Source organism: Pelecanus crispus, chromosome 6, assembly GCF_030463565.1.
Source record: "Pelecanus crispus isolate bPelCri1 chromosome 6, bPelCri1.pri, whole genome shotgun sequence".
Taxonomy (NCBI): domain Eukaryota; kingdom Metazoa; phylum Chordata; class Aves; order Pelecaniformes; family Pelecanidae; genus Pelecanus; species Pelecanus crispus.
The window spans coordinates 40,402,254-40,421,310 of record NC_134648.1 but is presented as its reverse complement, the minus strand read 5'-3'; the positions used below and the strand labels follow the sequence as shown (position 1 = coordinate 40,421,310).

Below are 19,057 nucleotides of genomic sequence, written 5' to 3'. Positions count from 1 at the left end.
AGAATGCTGTAAAATTATTTATGTATGATTCTCCTAATATTCAAAGTCCTGACATAATACTAAAATACAGGATTTCTCATTGTTCTTCAAGGGAATTTTTTAACAGAGAGGGGATAATAGAATAGTTTGATTTAAATATAAACAGTTTCATATTCAGATTTTTTGGTAATGAAATCAAAATGACACTTCATTTATAATCAACAATATTATTTTTAAGTATTTCTGAAAGTGACCCGCTATGCATGTGTTACCATTTGTAACTAAGTTCTCATCCATTTATTACCGTTTTGGTTGATTATATGGATATGGCCCCCTGTTTGGAATTACATGAGGCTCTACAATGAGTGTCTTAGCTTCTTCAGGTTTTTCTTCATTCCCATCCTCTTCTTTTCTTTTCTTTCCTTTCCCTCCCTTTATTGGGAAAGTTATCCTGTAACACATAATTTAAAACTACACTTCAACATGTTCACTATGACACCAGACTTTATAGAGAAAGATTTTTTTTGTCACCGTTAAGACAAATTTTCACACAATGGGGAAACAAGAGTTGCAGATGGCAAAGCATTAATGAGGATAAGGAAAAGGAATGACAAATAAATTGATAAAGCTGATTTTAAGAAAGTGTATTTGACAAATGTCTAATATCAAAAAGTACCCTTTACATAGCTTGAAAAGCCAGGAGCAGTGCTGACAGCCAGCTGGAAAAACTGAACGCAAAGAGGTCATAAATAAAAAAGGGGCAAGAGTAAAGTTATAGCAGAAAGCCACTGCCACTGTCTGTTCAGCAGTAATAACTTGATTTTGTTCTAGAACTGATGCATACTTTTTTTTTTTTTTTTACACATAAGATATGTCAATGTTCTAGACTGCTCCAACACATGAAGCCTTTTATCCTTCCATTTCAATGGTTTTTATAGCCCTCTATCACGTTAGCAAGCTTCTCTAATTCAGAAACAAATCACAGTGAAGGAATTCCAATGGTTATCCAATTATCTTGAGACAACAATGCAGATATCTTTAACAGCAATAATCTCTTAGTCTCTTTACAGAACAAATGCAGCAGTAGGAAGAGCAACAGCTCTTCATAAAGAGGAATATCTGTATTTTAATCTATGACCTGAAAATGAACACTAGTTCATTGAGGGAAATTATGCATGGCATCTTGTCTTGATACCTTCAGACTATTTTTATATCATTATACAGTGTTAGTGCCTTCTCCACACATATCCTACATGCAGTGTTTCAAAAAAAGCACAGAAGATTACCTCCCTGCTTTTCAAGATTCAATTTAGCCATGGAAAGAGCTGACTGGTATGGGGGAAAGCCATCTTTTCCCTCCCCAGTCAAATCTATTCCTTCAAAAGGAAACATATTTCAGTTCTCATTAACTTATAAGGGAAAAAAAGAATAGTTTCTTCAGTCCAGCTGAAGAAAATATTCTCCAATACTATGAACTTTTAAACTCAGTTGCCAAAGTCCAAGAAGGTCCACAAAGAGGGACAGAACTGTCAAGTCTAAAAATGCTGGACAACAGCACCACTGAAACAAAACATGTAAATCTCATTTAGCGGTCACAAAAGGTAGGCATCCTATTCCAGAAACCATTTCTAAAATAAAATAAGCAATATGGGATTTCAAACTTAATTCTTTATTTTGATTGAATGGTGTTTCCAAAAGCTCAAATTTTAACTGATGTTGAAATTGCTGTTCTTAGCTTGCTTTAATGAGACATATAAGGAAACGATGTAATTAAAAATCTTTAGGCTGAACTTGAGGAGGCTAGATACCATAATGCAGAAGTGAATACTACATGTCTTGATTGTGTCCCATACTGTTGCTTTTCCCATATATTCAACAGGCTGATCTACAAGCAATGCTCTGATGCATTTTTTTTGTACAGAATAGAGCAGAAGCTTGTCCTGAGCCTAACTGTAGTATAGTTAACTGTTTTATATAACTATCTAAATCTTAATATTAACATATTAACAACTTTTCTTAAAAGAAAGAGCACCTCCCTTCAACCACTGAACTCAACTCCACTTGACAACACACTTCAGCAAGAATACCAGACCAGGAGTACTTGAAATTTTGAGATCACCTGAAGGGGGGTATTTGCAGAACTGGATTGTCGACAGTCACTTTAATATTGTATCCAGGAAAGCTAGCTTTTAAGTGATCAATGGACAGGAAAGTATCATTAAAATCCAGAGTTGCAATCTGATTTGGCATTTTCGAATAGTGTGCGCTACTTGGGTCTCCATATCCAAGAATGATGTCATGCAGCCAGTCAGGAACCACACAATCTGTGTTCATCAAATTCCTAATAGTCTCCAGAACAGCCTGCAAATTAGAAAAATAGAAAAAAGATGATTAGAGAGATTGACTTTTCACCAAGAAAATGCGATACACTGAAGACTAATCAAGTCCATTCTAAGATGCTAGTATATAACAATCTTTAATTGACAGGTATTTGGTTAGATTGAGTCAATATATAATGTGTATCTGCAACAAACACAATTATCAAACCATGTAATTTTTAAACTATCCTGTCAGTAAAAAGCTAGCAAAGAGGACCATAATCATCCATAAAGTTTTCACTCCAGAACACTCAGAAGAGGAAAAAAAGGCATAGTTGAAAATAACCTATAAACAAAATAAAGTGTCCGCCATGGCCCTAGCTTATCATCCTGGTTTTACAATGAGTGAACATTTCACATTTAGCAATAGGTACACATACTTCTGCTGGAGGTTCTTCTCCAGGACTTTCATAAGGTCATGCTGTTTATACCAAAATGCATTAAAACGCCTGTGTGGTTATAGTCCTGACGCACATTAGGTTTCTATGTACAATCTTGGGAGTGCACCTTTCTTGATTCTCAACCCTTTCTTTCCCCACTTAAATTCACTAATCCAGCAAGACAACTGATGACTCCACAGAGTCCCCAACATGTTTCCACATACATATTCTTCTAAAAAATTCAGCTTTGTGGATACCGATTAAGCTATCAATCCCTGGAAGCAGCAAATGGTAAACCTTATGTCAGGCTTTTTGAAGACTACCGACACAGGGCATTTTAAAACAATTACTCTTTACTTTGACCATAAATCATATTTAGTGTAATGCACAACTGTATGGCAAATGAATGCCTCAGCCACCTAAAACCTAGATCCGGTTCTTACTAGAAATCTAATAAATTCAAGAACACCCTCATGCAGCTTAAGGTTTCTCTTTCAACCCTATAAAGTTCATCCCTGCAGCCAGCTAAAGCTTCCCTCCAAAAGCTTGCTCTTCATCCCCAAATTAATTTCTCCGCTCTTCTGTGGTTATGTCAGTGTTTTCCCTCCTTTCCCCCTCCCATGAAAACACCAGTGCTCCAGACCCTGGACCTAGAGAGAAGGTCTGCATTTTAAATAAGACGTAGCTGAACTTTAGTCTTCCTGTTAAAGGGCTACTTTAGTGGCAAGTCTTCAACAACCACCTTACTTGAAACTTGGTATTACGACATCATGCGTCTGCTCTTCAGCAAAAGAAATACAGGATATGAAACCTGCGCTGATGCCAACTTACTGTGGCATCAACCATGGACACAAACAGACAGCAAACAGCGCATCAGCAGTCCACACCAGGATATAATACAGGACTTCCAAATGCTGATCTTGTAAAGAATAGTCAACCAAAACAAAGCATGGAATTTTATTCTGATAGTCTAAGTTTACATATCCAGCTCGAAAGGGTAGGTATTCTCTGCCCTTTCCCTGCTTGTGTTGTATCATTCAAGACATCAAAGTAATGTGGTCATCATTCCTGCTTGAACAGTCAACCTCTATAAAGGTTCTGATTCTTCCTCTCTACTCAGCATGGGTGAGACCATATCTGGAGTACTGTGTCCAACGCTGGGCTCCTCAGGACAAGAGACACAGACATACTGGAATGAGTCCAGCAAAGGGCCACTAAGATGATTAAGGGATTGGAGAATCTGTTATATGAGAGGCTAAGAGAGCTGGGACTGTTTAGCCACAAGAAGAGAAGACTCAAGGGGTGGTGGGGAAACGTATCAGTTTGTATTAAAAAAAAAAAACAACAGGAAGAAGTAAGGACAATGGAACCAGGCTCCTCTCAGTACTGCCCTGTGAAAGGACAAGAGGCAATGGACACAAACTGAGATACAGGAAATTCTGCTTAAACATATGAAGAAGTTTTTACTGTATGGGTAACTGAACACTGGAACAGGTTGTCTAGACAGGTTATACAGTCTCCATTGCTGGAGATAGCCAATTCCAACTGTACTAAGTCACAAAATCTTGAGCAACTTGCTCTAGTTGACTCTGCTTTTAAGCATCATCTCCAGAGGTCACTCCAACATCAACCATTCTGTGAATCTGTGATTTTGTTCCTTCCAATCTCAACCATACAGTGGATTGATGCGTTGCTCGATTGTCTACCAGCAGAACGGCCCCTACTATTAAATAATTCACGTACCGAGGAAGCATGTGATAGCAGGTCTGTCCTTGTACAGGAGCCTCTGGATAGTCAAATTCCTAGCTGCTGGAAGAAGTGAACGTGCATGGGATAATACAGCTGGCATCAAATATCACTGTGACACGAATTACACTCTCAGCTCAGCCCCATTTTATAATAAAGGGGATAGCTCAAAGAATCTTACCTGATGCCTACAAACCACTCCAGAAACCTCCTCTCCCTTTGGCTCTCCAAGGCACATAGCGTATTTCTTCTTGCTCTTGGTCTTATAAACATTTTAGGATGTGACCTACAGGACCAGAGGGGTCCTGCACTTAACTTCCAAAGCCTGAAGGTCTTGCAATTACTTGAGAGGCCCAAGATATACTGATGGATGAGTCCCATATTAACTAAGAACATTAATATTTTTGTTGCAAATGTAAAACAAGTGTTTCTGGCTTAAGTGTATATTAAGCATAGCATAATACATTCGTGCTAAGAAAAGCACAAATAAATCAGAAAAATGTGGCTTCTTCAGGCAGTATTTCTAAATCTAGACGATAATTTCTCAGGGGAGAGTTTAAAAAATACGTACCTAACAGCTAATGTGCTGTTTTTACATCACAAAAACTTTGCTTCAGCTTTTCAAAAGCTAACACTGCTGACCAATTGTAGTGACATAGTAGTGTCACCTCCAGCAAACACACTGTATTTGCACTTCCACTGCTGTCTCTTCTGCTTAATTTACTAAGACTGCACAAGTGTTCTCTTTTCTGTCCTACAAGCTCAGCTTGAAACTTCAAGCTGCCTTCTATCTGCTCAACACACTACTGACACTAATCACAGTGATACCTTGTTTTCTTTCATCCAGCTGAAGTTCGAAAGGCTTGCAGATGGCATGGAATGCTTGCACGCAAACTGGTAGCGATGTGACAAATCTGGAAATATCTTAGTTTGCCTTGACAAACAAATGTATCAGACTTAAGTAAAAACCAGCATACAATAGTTTGCATTGTGATTTGCCTGTAAATTAGCTGCAAGTACACAGTACAAATTTGAAAGCTACACTCACATCTAACAGCAATTCTGAGCAAACAGAAGTATTCACTGCAGCACTCTCCTTCTGACTACACAGAAGTGCATACATATGCGAATAAAAACCACACCTACAGTGCCGACACACCAACAGGCTTTGGCAGAGAGCACTTTGTGCTTATAATGTAAAATGAGCCTGCCACAGACACACAACATTACATAAAAAAAACCCCAGAACTGATCGTTAAAGTTATAAAGGACTCTATGAAGTACTTCCAGTATACCAATCCACAACTGGATGGCACCAGAATGCTCTGTGGAGACTGCAAGCCACCGTTTCACACTAGAGGCATCTTTCCAGATACAGAAAAAGTCAAAGTCTTCCTGCCTCCCTTTTTATCCATCTGCACAGCACTTGCTGCAGAATCCTTTAAAATGAAAATCACTTCAATTATGCAATGCATGATTTTAAGGCACCAAAAGAAAGGCAATTTTTTGTTTATGCTGCATTTTCATAATGGAAAACTCAAGGAACATTGAAGATCCAAAGGTCTAAATGATCTAACAGCAAAGAAACTGAGCATGCATACAAGAAATACTTTCAGGTATACAAAATTATGCATCCTCACAGCAAAAAAGGCCAACAGTATCTTGTGCTGCATTAGGATGTTGCCAGCAAGCCAAGGGAGGTGCTCCTTCCTCTCTGCTCAGCACCACTGAGGCTGAATCACAGAACCATAGAATGATTTGGGTTGGAAAGGACCTTTAAAGGTCATCTAGTCCAACCCCTCTGCAATGAGCAGGGACATCTTCAACCAGATCAGGTTGCTCAAAGCCACGTCCAGCCTGACCTTGAATGTTTCCAGGGATGGAGCATCTACCACCTCTGTGGGCAACCTGTTCCAGCGTTTCACTACCCTCATCGTAAAAAATTTCTTCCTTGTATCTAGTCTAAATCTACCCTCTTTTAGTTTAAAACCATTACCCCTTGTCCTATCGCAACAGGGCCTATTAAAAAGTCTCTCCCCATCTTTCTTTTAAGTCCCCTTTAAGTACTGAAAGGCCTCAATAAGTTCTCTCTGGAGCCTTCTCTTCTCCTGAATAACCCCAACTCTCTTCAGCTTTTCCTCATAGGAGAGGTGTTCCATCCCTCTGATCATTTTTGTGGCTCTCCTCTGGGCCTGCAACAACAGGTCCATGTCTTTCCTGTACTGAGGACTCCAGAGCTGGACGCAGTACTCCAGGTGGGGTCTCACCAGAGTGGAATAGAGGGGCAGAATCACCTCACTTGACCTGCTGGCCACGCTTCTTTTGATGCAGCCCAGGATATGGTTAGCCTTCTGGGCTGAGAGAGCACATTGCTGGCTTGTGTCAACATTTTCATCCACCAGTACCCCTAAGTCCTTCTCAGCAGGGCTGTTCTCAATCCCTTCATCCCCCAGCCTGTACTGACACCAGGGGTTGCCCTGACCTATGTGAAGGACCCTGCACTTGGCCTTGTTGAACATCATGAGGTTCACATGGGTCCACTTCTCAGGCTTCCCTAGGTCCCTCTGAATGGCATCCCATCCCTGAATCTGGAGCACTGTGTTCAGTTTTGGGCTTCTCAGTAAAAAAAGAGACATGGAGTTATTGGAATGAGTCCAGTGCAGGTCACAAAGATGATTAAGGGACTGGAGCATCTTTTAGATGAGGAGAGGCCAAGAGAGCAGGGACTGTTCAGCCTGGAAGAGAGATGGCTCCAGGTATTGTGTCAATGTGATAAATACCTGATAGGAGGAAATGAAGATGAGGGAGCCAGACTCTTCTCAGTAGTGTCCAGTGACAGGACAGGAGACAATGGGCACAAACTAAAACACATTAAATTCCATCTGAACACAAGAAAACACTTTCTTTACTGTGAGGGCAATTCAGCACTAGAAGAGGTTGCCCAGAGAAGTTCTGGATTCTTAATTCTTGGAGATATTAAAAACCAAGCTAGATATGGTCCTGGACAGCCTCCTTCAGGTGACCCTGCTCAAGCACGGCACTTGGACCAGATAATCTCCAGAGTTGCTTTGCAACCTAAATGATTCTATGATTCTATAATTATGCCACCTGATCAAAAAAGTTTATTATGAGCAACACAGACCACTTGGTCAAAGTTAAATTTATGTCAATTCAGAATTCTAGAAACTCAAATACACATTTCAGCTTTGCTGGAAAACTTTCCTCTTCTTGCTTTAACAGAGGGTAAGGAAAAGTTAAGTTATTGATAAGCTTCCTGAATTTATATGCAAAACTGAATTAAAGTTGTGTGCATAATTTTAATCCTACTTACAGGCAATATAGAGTATCATAATGCACTAGCAACAGGTTTATTTTGAACTCTGACCAAATTCCTTGAAGGCCCTCTTGACAGTGAATACCCAACAAAGTAAAATGCCAAAGAATCATGCACTGCAACTGTGTGAAAACTGTTAGGGCAGGAAAAAAAAGCACCACTCAATCCAACAAGCTCCAGTCAGCATACAATCTCTCTAAGGACTATCAAATACATCAGTGCTCAAAATCTCATCTGACACTCTCCAAAGCCCAGTAAGAAACTGATCCAGTGATGCTCCCAAAAGCTAACAGGTTTCTCCAGTTTTCACCTTTTGACTAGTTACTCCTCCTTTTCCTACAGTCCACTACTACATCAGGTAACAAAAACATTCCACATACTCCCTTGACCCAAAAGGGCCAAATACAACTAATCTTGAGTCTACCTGTTAAAAAACTGAAATCCTAAACTAATGTTTTATTATATACTCAAGCGAAGTAGTAGTGTTCTGATTTTCAGTTACTTCAACACTTAGCTGCAGGGGAAGTGATCACCAGCTGACATGCTCTAACTTCCTGAAGTGATCCAATGCCACCTAAAAAGCCTAACTACATGCATCTAAAATGAACATGTTTCAGTACTGCCGCCATATTCAGACAAACTCTTGTCCTGAGAGTCAATAAGCAGTACCTTACCTTGAAATTGTTCTCTTTTGGTTTTCTTCTCATTATTATATTAAATGTCTCATAAACATCTTCTGCTCCATTTTGGATTGTATTCGTCATGTCCTGTTGATACTGATTTGGGTCCAGAAATACTCTGTATGTTCTGCAATCCCCTTTAAGTCTTGGTTTGGGTTCAGGTCCTGCCCACAATGAAACAGTAAGATTAGAATTTGAAGTAGTGCTAAAAGCAGATTAGCATTCAAGTAACTGACCCATAATCATTCCCGAAGTGAAATTTAGACAAATTCATATGATGAAACTAATTTCTGCATGGCATTACAAAAATTCTTATTCCATGTTTTCATTCCATTTCTAATAGAGTTTTTGAATATAAGCTATTTTATTCCTAAACCCAAAATGTACTGGATTTATTTAATTAGTCTAATTACATCAGATTTTACCAGAGGAAACTAGTTAACCTTTCTCAGGCTGCTTATGGAATTGGTTTGTTTTTTCAAGTAGGTAATGAATTCAGCAAGCATTGCTTAAAAGAGAAGCAAGTAAATGATTAGGCTCTTAAAAAAGAAAAAAAAAGGGGTAGGGGGGAGAATCTTTCAAACAAGTTTTGGTATATCGTACCTTCTTCAATAACACGTCCTTTCTCATCCAACATGCCCTGGATTTCACAGCCTCTGACATACACCAGGCCAGTTTGCTCAACAAAAGGTCGTCGTCGGTCAAACTTGGTGCCATAAGGTTGTGTGGGACGTACCGTAATCAAAAAGCAGACATCATGTTTACGCAGACCTGATTCCAAAAAGGAACATTCAGTGATTTGATTGAATGCCATTTTCCTTTTCCGTTCCCTAACATATATATACACAATAGCATACACAAAAATTTCTTTTAAATAAAACCCCATCTGTTTGGAGAATAATGTGATTTGTTTCAAATTACACCTTTACCTTAGAGGATACAGAACCACAGGATATTGTCATCTTTCCCACTATTCTGCACACTAATATCTGCTAGGACTTCAGATATGAAAAAGAGAAACTGACTGCTTTTTTCATGACAACAAACTTATTTATTTCAAGATTATTCTTCTCCCAATAATCTTACTTAGGTTACACAACCTAGGTACTTCCAGTCTCATCTCAACAGTAGTATGTCATTCATCTCTTACTCTCATTGATTTCTTCTGGACTGACCTCCAATTTTGTTTTGTTTTTACAACAATTTAAGTGCAGTGCCTAGAACTGGGCACAAAATCCTAAAAGTTACTTTAGTTATCTGCTCAATAGGATAAAAGATCACTTAACCAAATTACTTGTTTTCCTTGCTACATTCCGGTTTATAAATCCCAATATGACTTGGCTGAGTGGTGTTCTTTTTCCCTCAGCAGTAACATATTGTTATGGAGTCACATTTGCTTTCGAGTGATCTTGACCTTGGACTCTTCATTCTGCAGAGCTACTGCCTAACAAGTTATTCCCCCAACACGCATTTTATGCGGTGACTTGTTCTTGCTTAAGTTTAGTATCTTAATATTCATCCCTCTTGAATTACACCCTACTTTTAAAATGCAATTTTTCCAATTCACTAATGTAACTGTGAACACTAATCCTTTTCTCCAGTATACCTACAGATTCTCACAGATCTAAGACACCTTCAAAATTTAGTTAACACATGCTGTATTTTTCATAGGAGACAAATAATTTCTCATTACTCACCCAGTATTATCCAACCTAAAGCAGTTTCATCAGCACCCTGTTATGTCAGGCAATGATTCATCGATTCTTCACCTCAGTTTTGGTTAAGTTAAAGCATTACTGCTTTTGAAATCACAGAGGCTGTTCTAGTATTTAAAAAGCTAGGTGCACCACTATATAGCTACCTTCAGTATAGTGAAGTCTGCTGCCGTCCTCCTAGCTTTTCTACTTTAATAGAAATCTACATTCCCAAACTTGTATCTGCTTATTTATCACAGGATCCAGCTTTAGTATTTGTGCTACGTGACGTGTAATCACACTATGCAGCTCCAGCTCATTTAACAGGTTTCTCTAACAAAAGAGAAGGGGGTGACATTTACTGATAATCCAAGTACAAATACATGCTTCTAAACCACTTGCCAACACGGTCAACTAAAGTTCAATTCCCCAAGCAAAAGAAGTGTTGCATGTGGATACTTATAAGAAACAGTATTTGGTACGGTCAGCACTTCCTGACAGCATTCAAATATACTGAAAACTACTAAAATGCACTGGTTTGAATGGAATCAAAATCTATCCTCTCCACTTGTATGAGACAGGTATCACATTCCCCACTACTCTTCCAAAATGACATGACATTATTAGCATGCATATTAATTTAAAATGCTAAGTTACTTTTCCACATTCCCGGTAAAGGGCAAAATTGTACAGTTACAAACTGAATGACATCAGCCTGAAATAATAAACATTCTGCTCCCAATGGACATGTAAATACTTTAATAATTTCAGTCTTCATTTAAGAAAGTATAAACTACTTAGACTTGGAATTTGAGTAACTCACTTTTAAACAGTATATTAAAATTAGCAAATCTGTATCTCAGATAAAAAAACACTTTCTTACAAATCAGATTACATCAAAGTGTATTTTGATGAGCACCTATTTTGAGCACCTTATTTCAAAGAACGTAAGTACCTTCCCATTCATCTTTGATGTTATCTCGGACATTCAAATTAATTGTAACATCTGCTCGTACTCGCATGGGCCAGTTTTCACCAATATTGGGCTTTGCCACCTCCACCACTGTGAAAGAGACGATGGGTTGTGCCATCCTAGCCCATCCACCAAAGACCACGCCTCCGTATTCCGATAACCTAAAAAACAAACCCCCAAAATAACAAAAAAAACCCCAAACACCAAAGTTTTGTTAGTCATTAACTGATAACAGATTCAGTTCTTTTTTTAGACTGTGAACAATTTACCCCACAGTCAGCAATAAGACAAAACAGAAGTCTTAATCTTACATGCTACTGAAGTAGATTCACATAATCCTGCATTTTAGAACTGAAGCATAACACGAACTGCCTTATTCTTCTGTTTCAAGAAACAAAGGCAACTTATGCTGGCATTATGAACAAACCAACCAACCAACCTCAGAGAGAGAGGAAAAAGGAAAGATAACAAAAAGCAACTACTGAGTATAAGAGATATCACATCGAATGACCCCTTGAAATCTAAAGAGGATCAAAATGTGGCAGATGGCAAATTCAGGAATACTCAGTAACACCTCTCTTCCACCAACTCTTCTGGTTTATAAGTTTCCAGATTTTGTAATGCCAGCCAAGGCTTAGTACATTTGGAAAACTAACTCATCCATCTTAACACAACAAAGGTTGGTTGTCAGCATCCAACTTACTGCCTTAGCACATCCACAGAGATACATTTCAACACACCCTTACAAAATCATCCCACAGGATGGCAACACCTTATGGAAGAAACTAGTATAACACATACTACCTACATAATAATTTAAAATACATTTGTTACTATGTATTTAGTATATACACAATATCAGTTATCCATTCTCGAATGCACTTGGATTACAACTTTAGTTGAACTGACTGGTTTGCATCAGTTAATAAACATTACCATGGTTTCATCCTACTGACACTATCTTCAATGTCCTGTCTGATCTCGTAGGTAGACTCTAAGCGGAAGAGATTGAAGTTCCTCAGCAGGTAGTCATGAAGAGTCAGAAACTGTAGATTCAATTTGGGAAGTGCGAGGCAGCCTAACGGGGTAAAGGTGGAAGGGAAGAGGTATTTAGTGGATAAACAAAAATAAGATGAATTAATGTATTGGTTCTACAAATTCACACATACACACACACATTATTCTCTAACTGCTATAGTTGTTATCCTGGGAGATTCTAAGAACTAGTCCTTTTACAAATATATGTCACTAAAAAGTACACATTCTTCTCCCTCTTCCACCCAAATTTTCAGGTTTTCTCTGAATGAACCTGTGTAAAATTAAAGGAATTTTCATCCTTCTGGCAGTAAAACAGTGAACTTTTAAAGACTCAATCCTTCCCTGTATTCAGACTACAACAAAACTGATTTTATAAAACTCAAATGCAGGCCAAAGTAATGGTACTTTGGGAATTCAACAATTAAGCCACCATTAAATAATTATGAAAAAGGGTAATTAACTAATAGAAAAATGCATTGTCCAAAAATTCCCCAATTCAAATCCTTACATTTACTAGAAGCCACAAAAACCATTCATGTAGAAAAAAGTTTTAAGCAAAGAAATCAAATTTTAATACACAAATTTTGAAGAAAGTTTCTGTTACTGATGATAGATATTTTTTTTTTAAATGAGAATGAAAAACATAGGAAGATTAGATCTAATTAAACAGGGAGTATTAAAACTCCTAGACGGGTCTAAGCTTGCATAGCTTTAGAGTAATCTTAAATGCAAATTTTCCGTAATAAAAATTCTTGTATATTACTCATTTAACATTACTGGACTAATGTTCCAGTTTAACACCTATGCTTAAGACCTGTGAAAGCATCAGGATTTTGTAACTTGCAATATTATCATTGAAACCTTTCACTGGCATATGTAATACATATTGGCTTTCACAGGCACTGAGATACAATGGCAGTGAAGAAAGGTGATAGAACACAGTAATTTCTATTCTGGAAAGCCTCATGGTGATAAAATACTTTAACACATTTCCCAACACCAAGTAACAAACCCTGTCTTGTAAAGCTAATTATATGCACAAAGGGCAGGGCCTGAAGCAACACCTCTTTAGGGCTGCACAGCATTTATCAGACAGATATTCTTCCCTCGTTTTTTAAAAGAAAATAGAAACAATACTCATATCTTTCTTGGGCTAAATTACTCTTATTTAAATTTTAGACCAAAAGAATGTAGCTACTTTTAAGAACACAAGACTTGTCGTCCCCCCCCCGCCCCAACCACAAAACCAAAAGTGTCTCCAAAAGTGTTCCAGGGCTGGAAAATACAGGGAGATTAAAAAGAGAAAGTATAAACTGAAACTAAGAGAAGCAAAACAGAAAAATACTTGTAACAGTCTGACAGCAACAGAAATGCTTCACAACAGTGCTATCAATACACAGATAATAATAGCAAAAGAGTTCAGCACAGAAGGAGGAAATGTTTCCACTAGCAAACACTGCTTCTTGCCAAAATTACATTTCACCATTAATAAAATTTCTTTAATGCATTATTAAAAATTCACAAAATACCACAGAAACAGGTGTGATGAGCTGCTCTTTCTCCCCAACCCCCAGCAATAACACATATATTGGTTAATATTGGTTATATATAACACATATTTGGTTAATAAAATACAAAATACACATACAGTGCATGCACAAGCTAAGTCCCAAAAAGTCAGCCTTCCAATACAGTCTGAATAATAGTAAAGCTACCCTGACTTGTATTTCAGAACCTGAATGTTCTAGAGCATTAGAACAATCTATGTGCTGTTCACTGAAACAAAAAATTAAATTAAAAAAAAAAATCTTGGTTTATATATTAATTGCATAGAAATTACAGCAATCACCCTGTTTTGGGGTTTTTTTTGCTTTGTTTTGGGGTTTTTTTTTTGGTCTTTTTTGTTGTTTTGGGTTTTGTTTGGGTTTTTTTGTTTTGTTTTTTTTTTTTTAAAGAATAAAACCCACCATGAGACCTATTACTCAGAAGAATCCGAATCAGCTTTCAACCCCTTGCATCATACTAAACATAAGTACTTCATCTCTTCTTGGGCAGATCTCTACATGGCATTTGTATCAACAATTAAGCCACCATTACATAATTATGAAAAAGGGTAATTAACTAATAGAAAAATGCATTGTCCAAAAATTCCCCAATTCAAATCCTTACATTTACTAGAATGTAAATGTATCATATCTGTTTGGAAAAAGATCCTTTGTTGCCTATAACCTGCCTTACCTAAAGCAGTCAAATTTCAAAAATTTTTTCTTCTCAGTAGCACTTGTTCACAGAGAATTTAATCCCAAAAAACAAATTTATGCTTGGACCGGATGATCTTAAAGGTCTTTTCCAACCTAAACAATTCTATGATTCTATGATTCTACGCTAAGCAGCTGAACTTAAGGCTCATGCCTACACAAAAAAAAATTCTGAATCAAAACTACAGGAATGAAGGTACAGAATATCTCAAACCAGAAACATACTTTATACTAGTCTTGGAAGATAAATGTTACTACTTGGAATTTCCATATTCCAAATTAAAGTTTTCCCATTCTGAATGAAAATTCTCATGATCCACATTAAAATTTTCAGCATGAGATTTTAATAAGCACAACAGTTTTTTAAAGTAGCTAGACAAAAATACATGTGGTGTTTACTGCAAAGCTTAAAATTACACAATTCCTTGTTTGCAATACGTGCAGTTTGCTTTTTTGATCATGAGCACATCCAGCAAGAACACCAGGTTCTGAATTTAGAGTGCATACACTACCTTTCAGTGACTATGTGTACACTTCTACCTTGAAATCAAAGAGTAAGATAATTAGCATTAATTTCTTCCCATCACCACCCTTTTTTTTCTTTTTGAAAAGGCTTTCTTGAACGTACTTAAGAGCAAAGCACAGACAACAGCTTTTCTGCTGCATGTTTACAACCCATTTCACCTTACAGTAACTACCTGTGCTACAGCTGGTGGTATAGCACATCTGTTACCCAGAATAGAAGCAAATAAATGTCTTTAGGTAAACAGAGGCCTTTGGATTTTTCTTTAAATCCACTATAAATTTGCTAACAATTTAATCTCAGAGTTCCAAATTCACAACTCAAAAAAGCTGACCTTACTCTAACATACTGGCAGATGCCAAAGTACCACATATAAGTTGCAAAGACAGAATGAACACAGACATCAGAATGGAGTTTTTTGCAGCATTTACTGTCCTGTTCAGCATTTACTGAACTACTAATCATACCTTCTCCAGAATAATATTCAGTTGGTACAATATTTTCATCCCAAATAATCTTCTCTGTGGGATAGAGAGGCATCTGGTTGAGTTGCTGAATTTGAGATATTCGTCGCTCATGACGGGAAACCTAAAAAAAGGATACAATTTAAATTTCCCTAAGTCAAAAAGGGACAATAAAGCTATCTTTGAAACGTACATTAATCCATAAGACTACTGATGGTCACTTGCATTTTCTCTCTTTTAGTAAGTTTTGATTTTGGTTTGGCTTTTTAATTAAATATAACTAAACGTACACAGTGACATCAAAAGATGAACAAACATATAGTCCAACTATCAGTCATTGTACTACAGTCAAACAATCATTTCGCTACTCAGCTGACCAAAAATGGCACAACAGAACCGAAAATATTCAGTCAAGGCTTAGCAGAGAATCAACTTCAAATGAAATTTATTTTGCTTTCCATTAAACTAACTCATTGCTCATTCAGCAACAGCTAGTCTTAATTTCCTCTTTAGGAGAAAAAAAATCCATCTAATACTACGATATGTCATCTGAACAAGTATTTTTCCATGGCATTCATGAACATCATACTACTACCATCTAAACCTTAGGAAATTACGTGAACTATTTTTAAAGAAGTCAACAACCACAAAAAAAGCCTATGAAAAAGGTTTTTAAAAAAAAAAAAATAGCTATGCCATTCTAATACTAATACCAGATTAGAAGCCTACAGTAATATTGTTATACACCGAATAGCCAAAAACACACTATGTGCATCAAACAGTATTTCATATGGGCTTGAGGAACCAAATAGGTACTGAATAGCTAGATCTACTTTAGCAGATTTTTTGTTTTTGAAGGGGACAAACAGGTTACTACATAAAGAGCAACAACTTTTCCAGAAGAACTCAAAACTGTTACTGATACTCTGCTTACTGACCTTTACAATTACACCAAAACACACACATACCAGTTTCTCAGAAAAACTACATTTATAAACAAACACTTTCAAATACTTAATTTATATGGTTTTAAACCCCACCTTAGTATACAGTTTACTGCTGTAGCACTGCTGTAGTTCACGGGTGGTTCAGCAAAAGGTCCTAAATGGCTACTTTACTACAGCGTAGTTGCTAGATTTTGCATTGTCTTGAGTTTGCAAAAGAAAAAATACAAGCAATATTAATTGTGTTTTTACCAGCAACTCCAGCAGAAACTCCTTGTCATAGCTTGAGTCTTCCCCTTCAGGAAGGGGCGGCAGCAGGCAGAGGTATGATGCCACCTGGTGGAGAATATTTGAGCTGCACAGCAGAAGGAAAAACAGACACATCAGGCTGAAACCCAAGTGCACTTACTGTAGCTTTTTTTTTTCCCTTTTTAAAAAAAAAAAATATCCAGCTATGAATTTCATCAGAGGCCAACAATTACAGACCAGTATTTTACGTGAACTTTGAGACACTTAAAATATTTACTTTTGGAATTGTTACAAAGTGCTCTAGAGTACTCCCACGGGTGAAGCGTGTTCAGCCACAGGTGTATGCTGAACCACTCATCCGCAATAAACAGAGCAAGGTGTGAATATTTTTTATTGTTTCAAGACATGTACCCAAAGCCAGAACCAAACAACAGAGCACACTTTGCCTTTGTCAAAATACAGACTATTAGCCTTTTAATCGCAGCATTTACAATACCGTACAGTTAATAGTGGTATACTTGTATGATTTCTGTTGTAGTTTTTGTACAGAACAGAGTAAAAAAGCTAAATTTAAAAAGTTAGAGGTTAACTACTGTAAGTTCATTACTGCTACAGTTACTTCAAGCAGCTAGCTATTTTCCAGAAAATCAGTACTTTCTCACATTCATTAGTAAAAAGAAAAATAAAATTTTTTTTCTTATACTGGAATTCTAGTACTTCACTACTAGTGGACGCAAACTCTCCCTGTGTCCCTATTTCAGCAGATGTAAAGGCACCATGACAAGCCAGAAAGACCTGAGAAAGCACCTGAGAAGGCACATCTGAAGTCAGAAGCATAAAAGGCTAGAAATTTGTTAAATTAAAACATACTGAGAACAAAGAATTTCCTTTTCATGTTAAATTTCATTTTGATAACTTACCTAAGGGGTCCAAATAACTTCACCAGTGAATCACGAGTATCTACTGCAGCTACATTTGAGAGTGCAAAGTCATATAACTCTGGGAAATGTGCAAATGCTGCTCTCTACAAAAGACCCATGCCCAAAAACTGAATGTAAGCATATTAATGAAACAATTTAGTAACAATCTAAATATTTCTACAAAACCATAGCTGCTTCTGATTCGTTAACACATAGCACCCTGTGGACACTACCAGGGTAGAAATAAAAACGAGGTGAAATCTCTGTTTTTTCTTAGTTAGCACCACCTACTGCGGTAGCACTGCTGTGCTTCCAACAGTATCTCTTTTTATATACCCTCCGATCAGCATCTGTTCTGTCATTAAAATAAAACATAAAGGGGCAGACACGTAGCCTTGCAAACAACTAAGAAAAACAAGGAACAATTTTAATTCAACCATGCTTCCTTGAATTTTTTTGTTAAAACCGATGGGAAAAGTTCTGAAGAGTGTAACTATCTTTATACGACTACATGTGAATTTTTATTTTGTCTCTTATGTACAAGGGACCACTATTGCTATCATATGTGTGTACTGATCTTGAAGAAATGGTGCCACCTACCGCATCATCATAAGTTCCTACAGCACAAGTTTCCCTTCTGAATAGATTTAATGGGAGCAGTTCATTTCGACAATATCGAATCAGAAGTGGTGGTGTTTTGCTAGAGCACATTATTAGTCAGTCACATACATAACATTGAAGCGTATAGTTAAAATTATTCCTGTAACTCAATAGGAAAAATAAAGGGTTTGCTCCGGGAAATAATGCCTATTCCAGATGCAAATTAGACCAAAACAACAAAACCAAATCCTTTCCCTCCCATAAGCACTTCACCGTCTGCCTACCTGTAAAGAAGTAATTCTGTCATAGTGAATTGTTGTCATCTCATTCTCTGTCAAAGCATTTCCAGTCTGATCGTTGATTTCAAAGCCAGTGTAGAATTTAAGCATATCTAAAAGCTGAGACATCATCCGTATAAACTAGTGAATTAACAATAAGAGACACCCTACCACAAACAAAACCACAATTTAAGAGGACAAATCTGGACACCATGCACAAACAGGAGCTCCTCAAAGTTCTTGAAGAAATGGACTAAGGAATGGTATCCCAATTTTTTATTTGGCCGATGCACAAAATAATTTCATTTAGGTATCTCAACTACAAGCCATAGTAATTACAGCACAGCCCAGAACCAATGCAGTTTCTTTTACATACTAGGACTTGAAACTGAAACTAATTGCACTAAGGTGGCCTAGCCAGACGTTCACTGAGACACTGAACCCAACTTACGCCTTGCTGCTACCAAAAGGGAGAGGTCTTGCTCCCTCCTGCCCCCCCGATGCCAGCTCTGGAATTCATCGTACCTTGCAATGAGATTATTTAACCGGGAAGAAAAAAAAATTATTCAAATTTGCTGCTTGCTTTGTGTTCCCTCAATACCGACCCTCAGAGAAATCG

At 37.4% G+C, this 19,057-nt stretch overlaps 1 protein-coding gene across 1 annotated transcript in view; it reads right to left on the bottom strand.

Annotated features, from left to right (window-relative positions):
• The window catches only part of AQR (aquarius intron-binding spliceosomal factor), a 61,093-nt gene that overhangs the window by 27,378 nt on the left and 14,658 nt on the right, over positions 1-19,057 (bottom strand). The window contains exons 12-21 of the mRNA XM_075712394.1: positions 18,445-18,558; positions 17,561-17,664; positions 16,644-16,746; positions 15,451-15,571; positions 12,101-12,242; positions 11,147-11,325; positions 9,101-9,268; positions 8,492-8,661; positions 2,099-2,340; positions 284-430 (exon numbers count right to left, since the gene is read on the bottom strand). Coding sequence (XP_075568509.1) covers positions 284-430; positions 2,099-2,340; positions 8,492-8,661; positions 9,101-9,268; positions 11,147-11,325; positions 12,101-12,242; positions 15,451-15,571; positions 16,644-16,746; positions 17,561-17,664; positions 18,445-18,558 — 1,490 coding nt within the window. The remainder of the gene's footprint in view (positions 1-283; positions 431-2,098; positions 2,341-8,491; positions 8,662-9,100; positions 9,269-11,146; positions 11,326-12,100; positions 12,243-15,450; positions 15,572-16,643; positions 16,747-17,560; positions 17,665-18,444; positions 18,559-19,057) is intronic.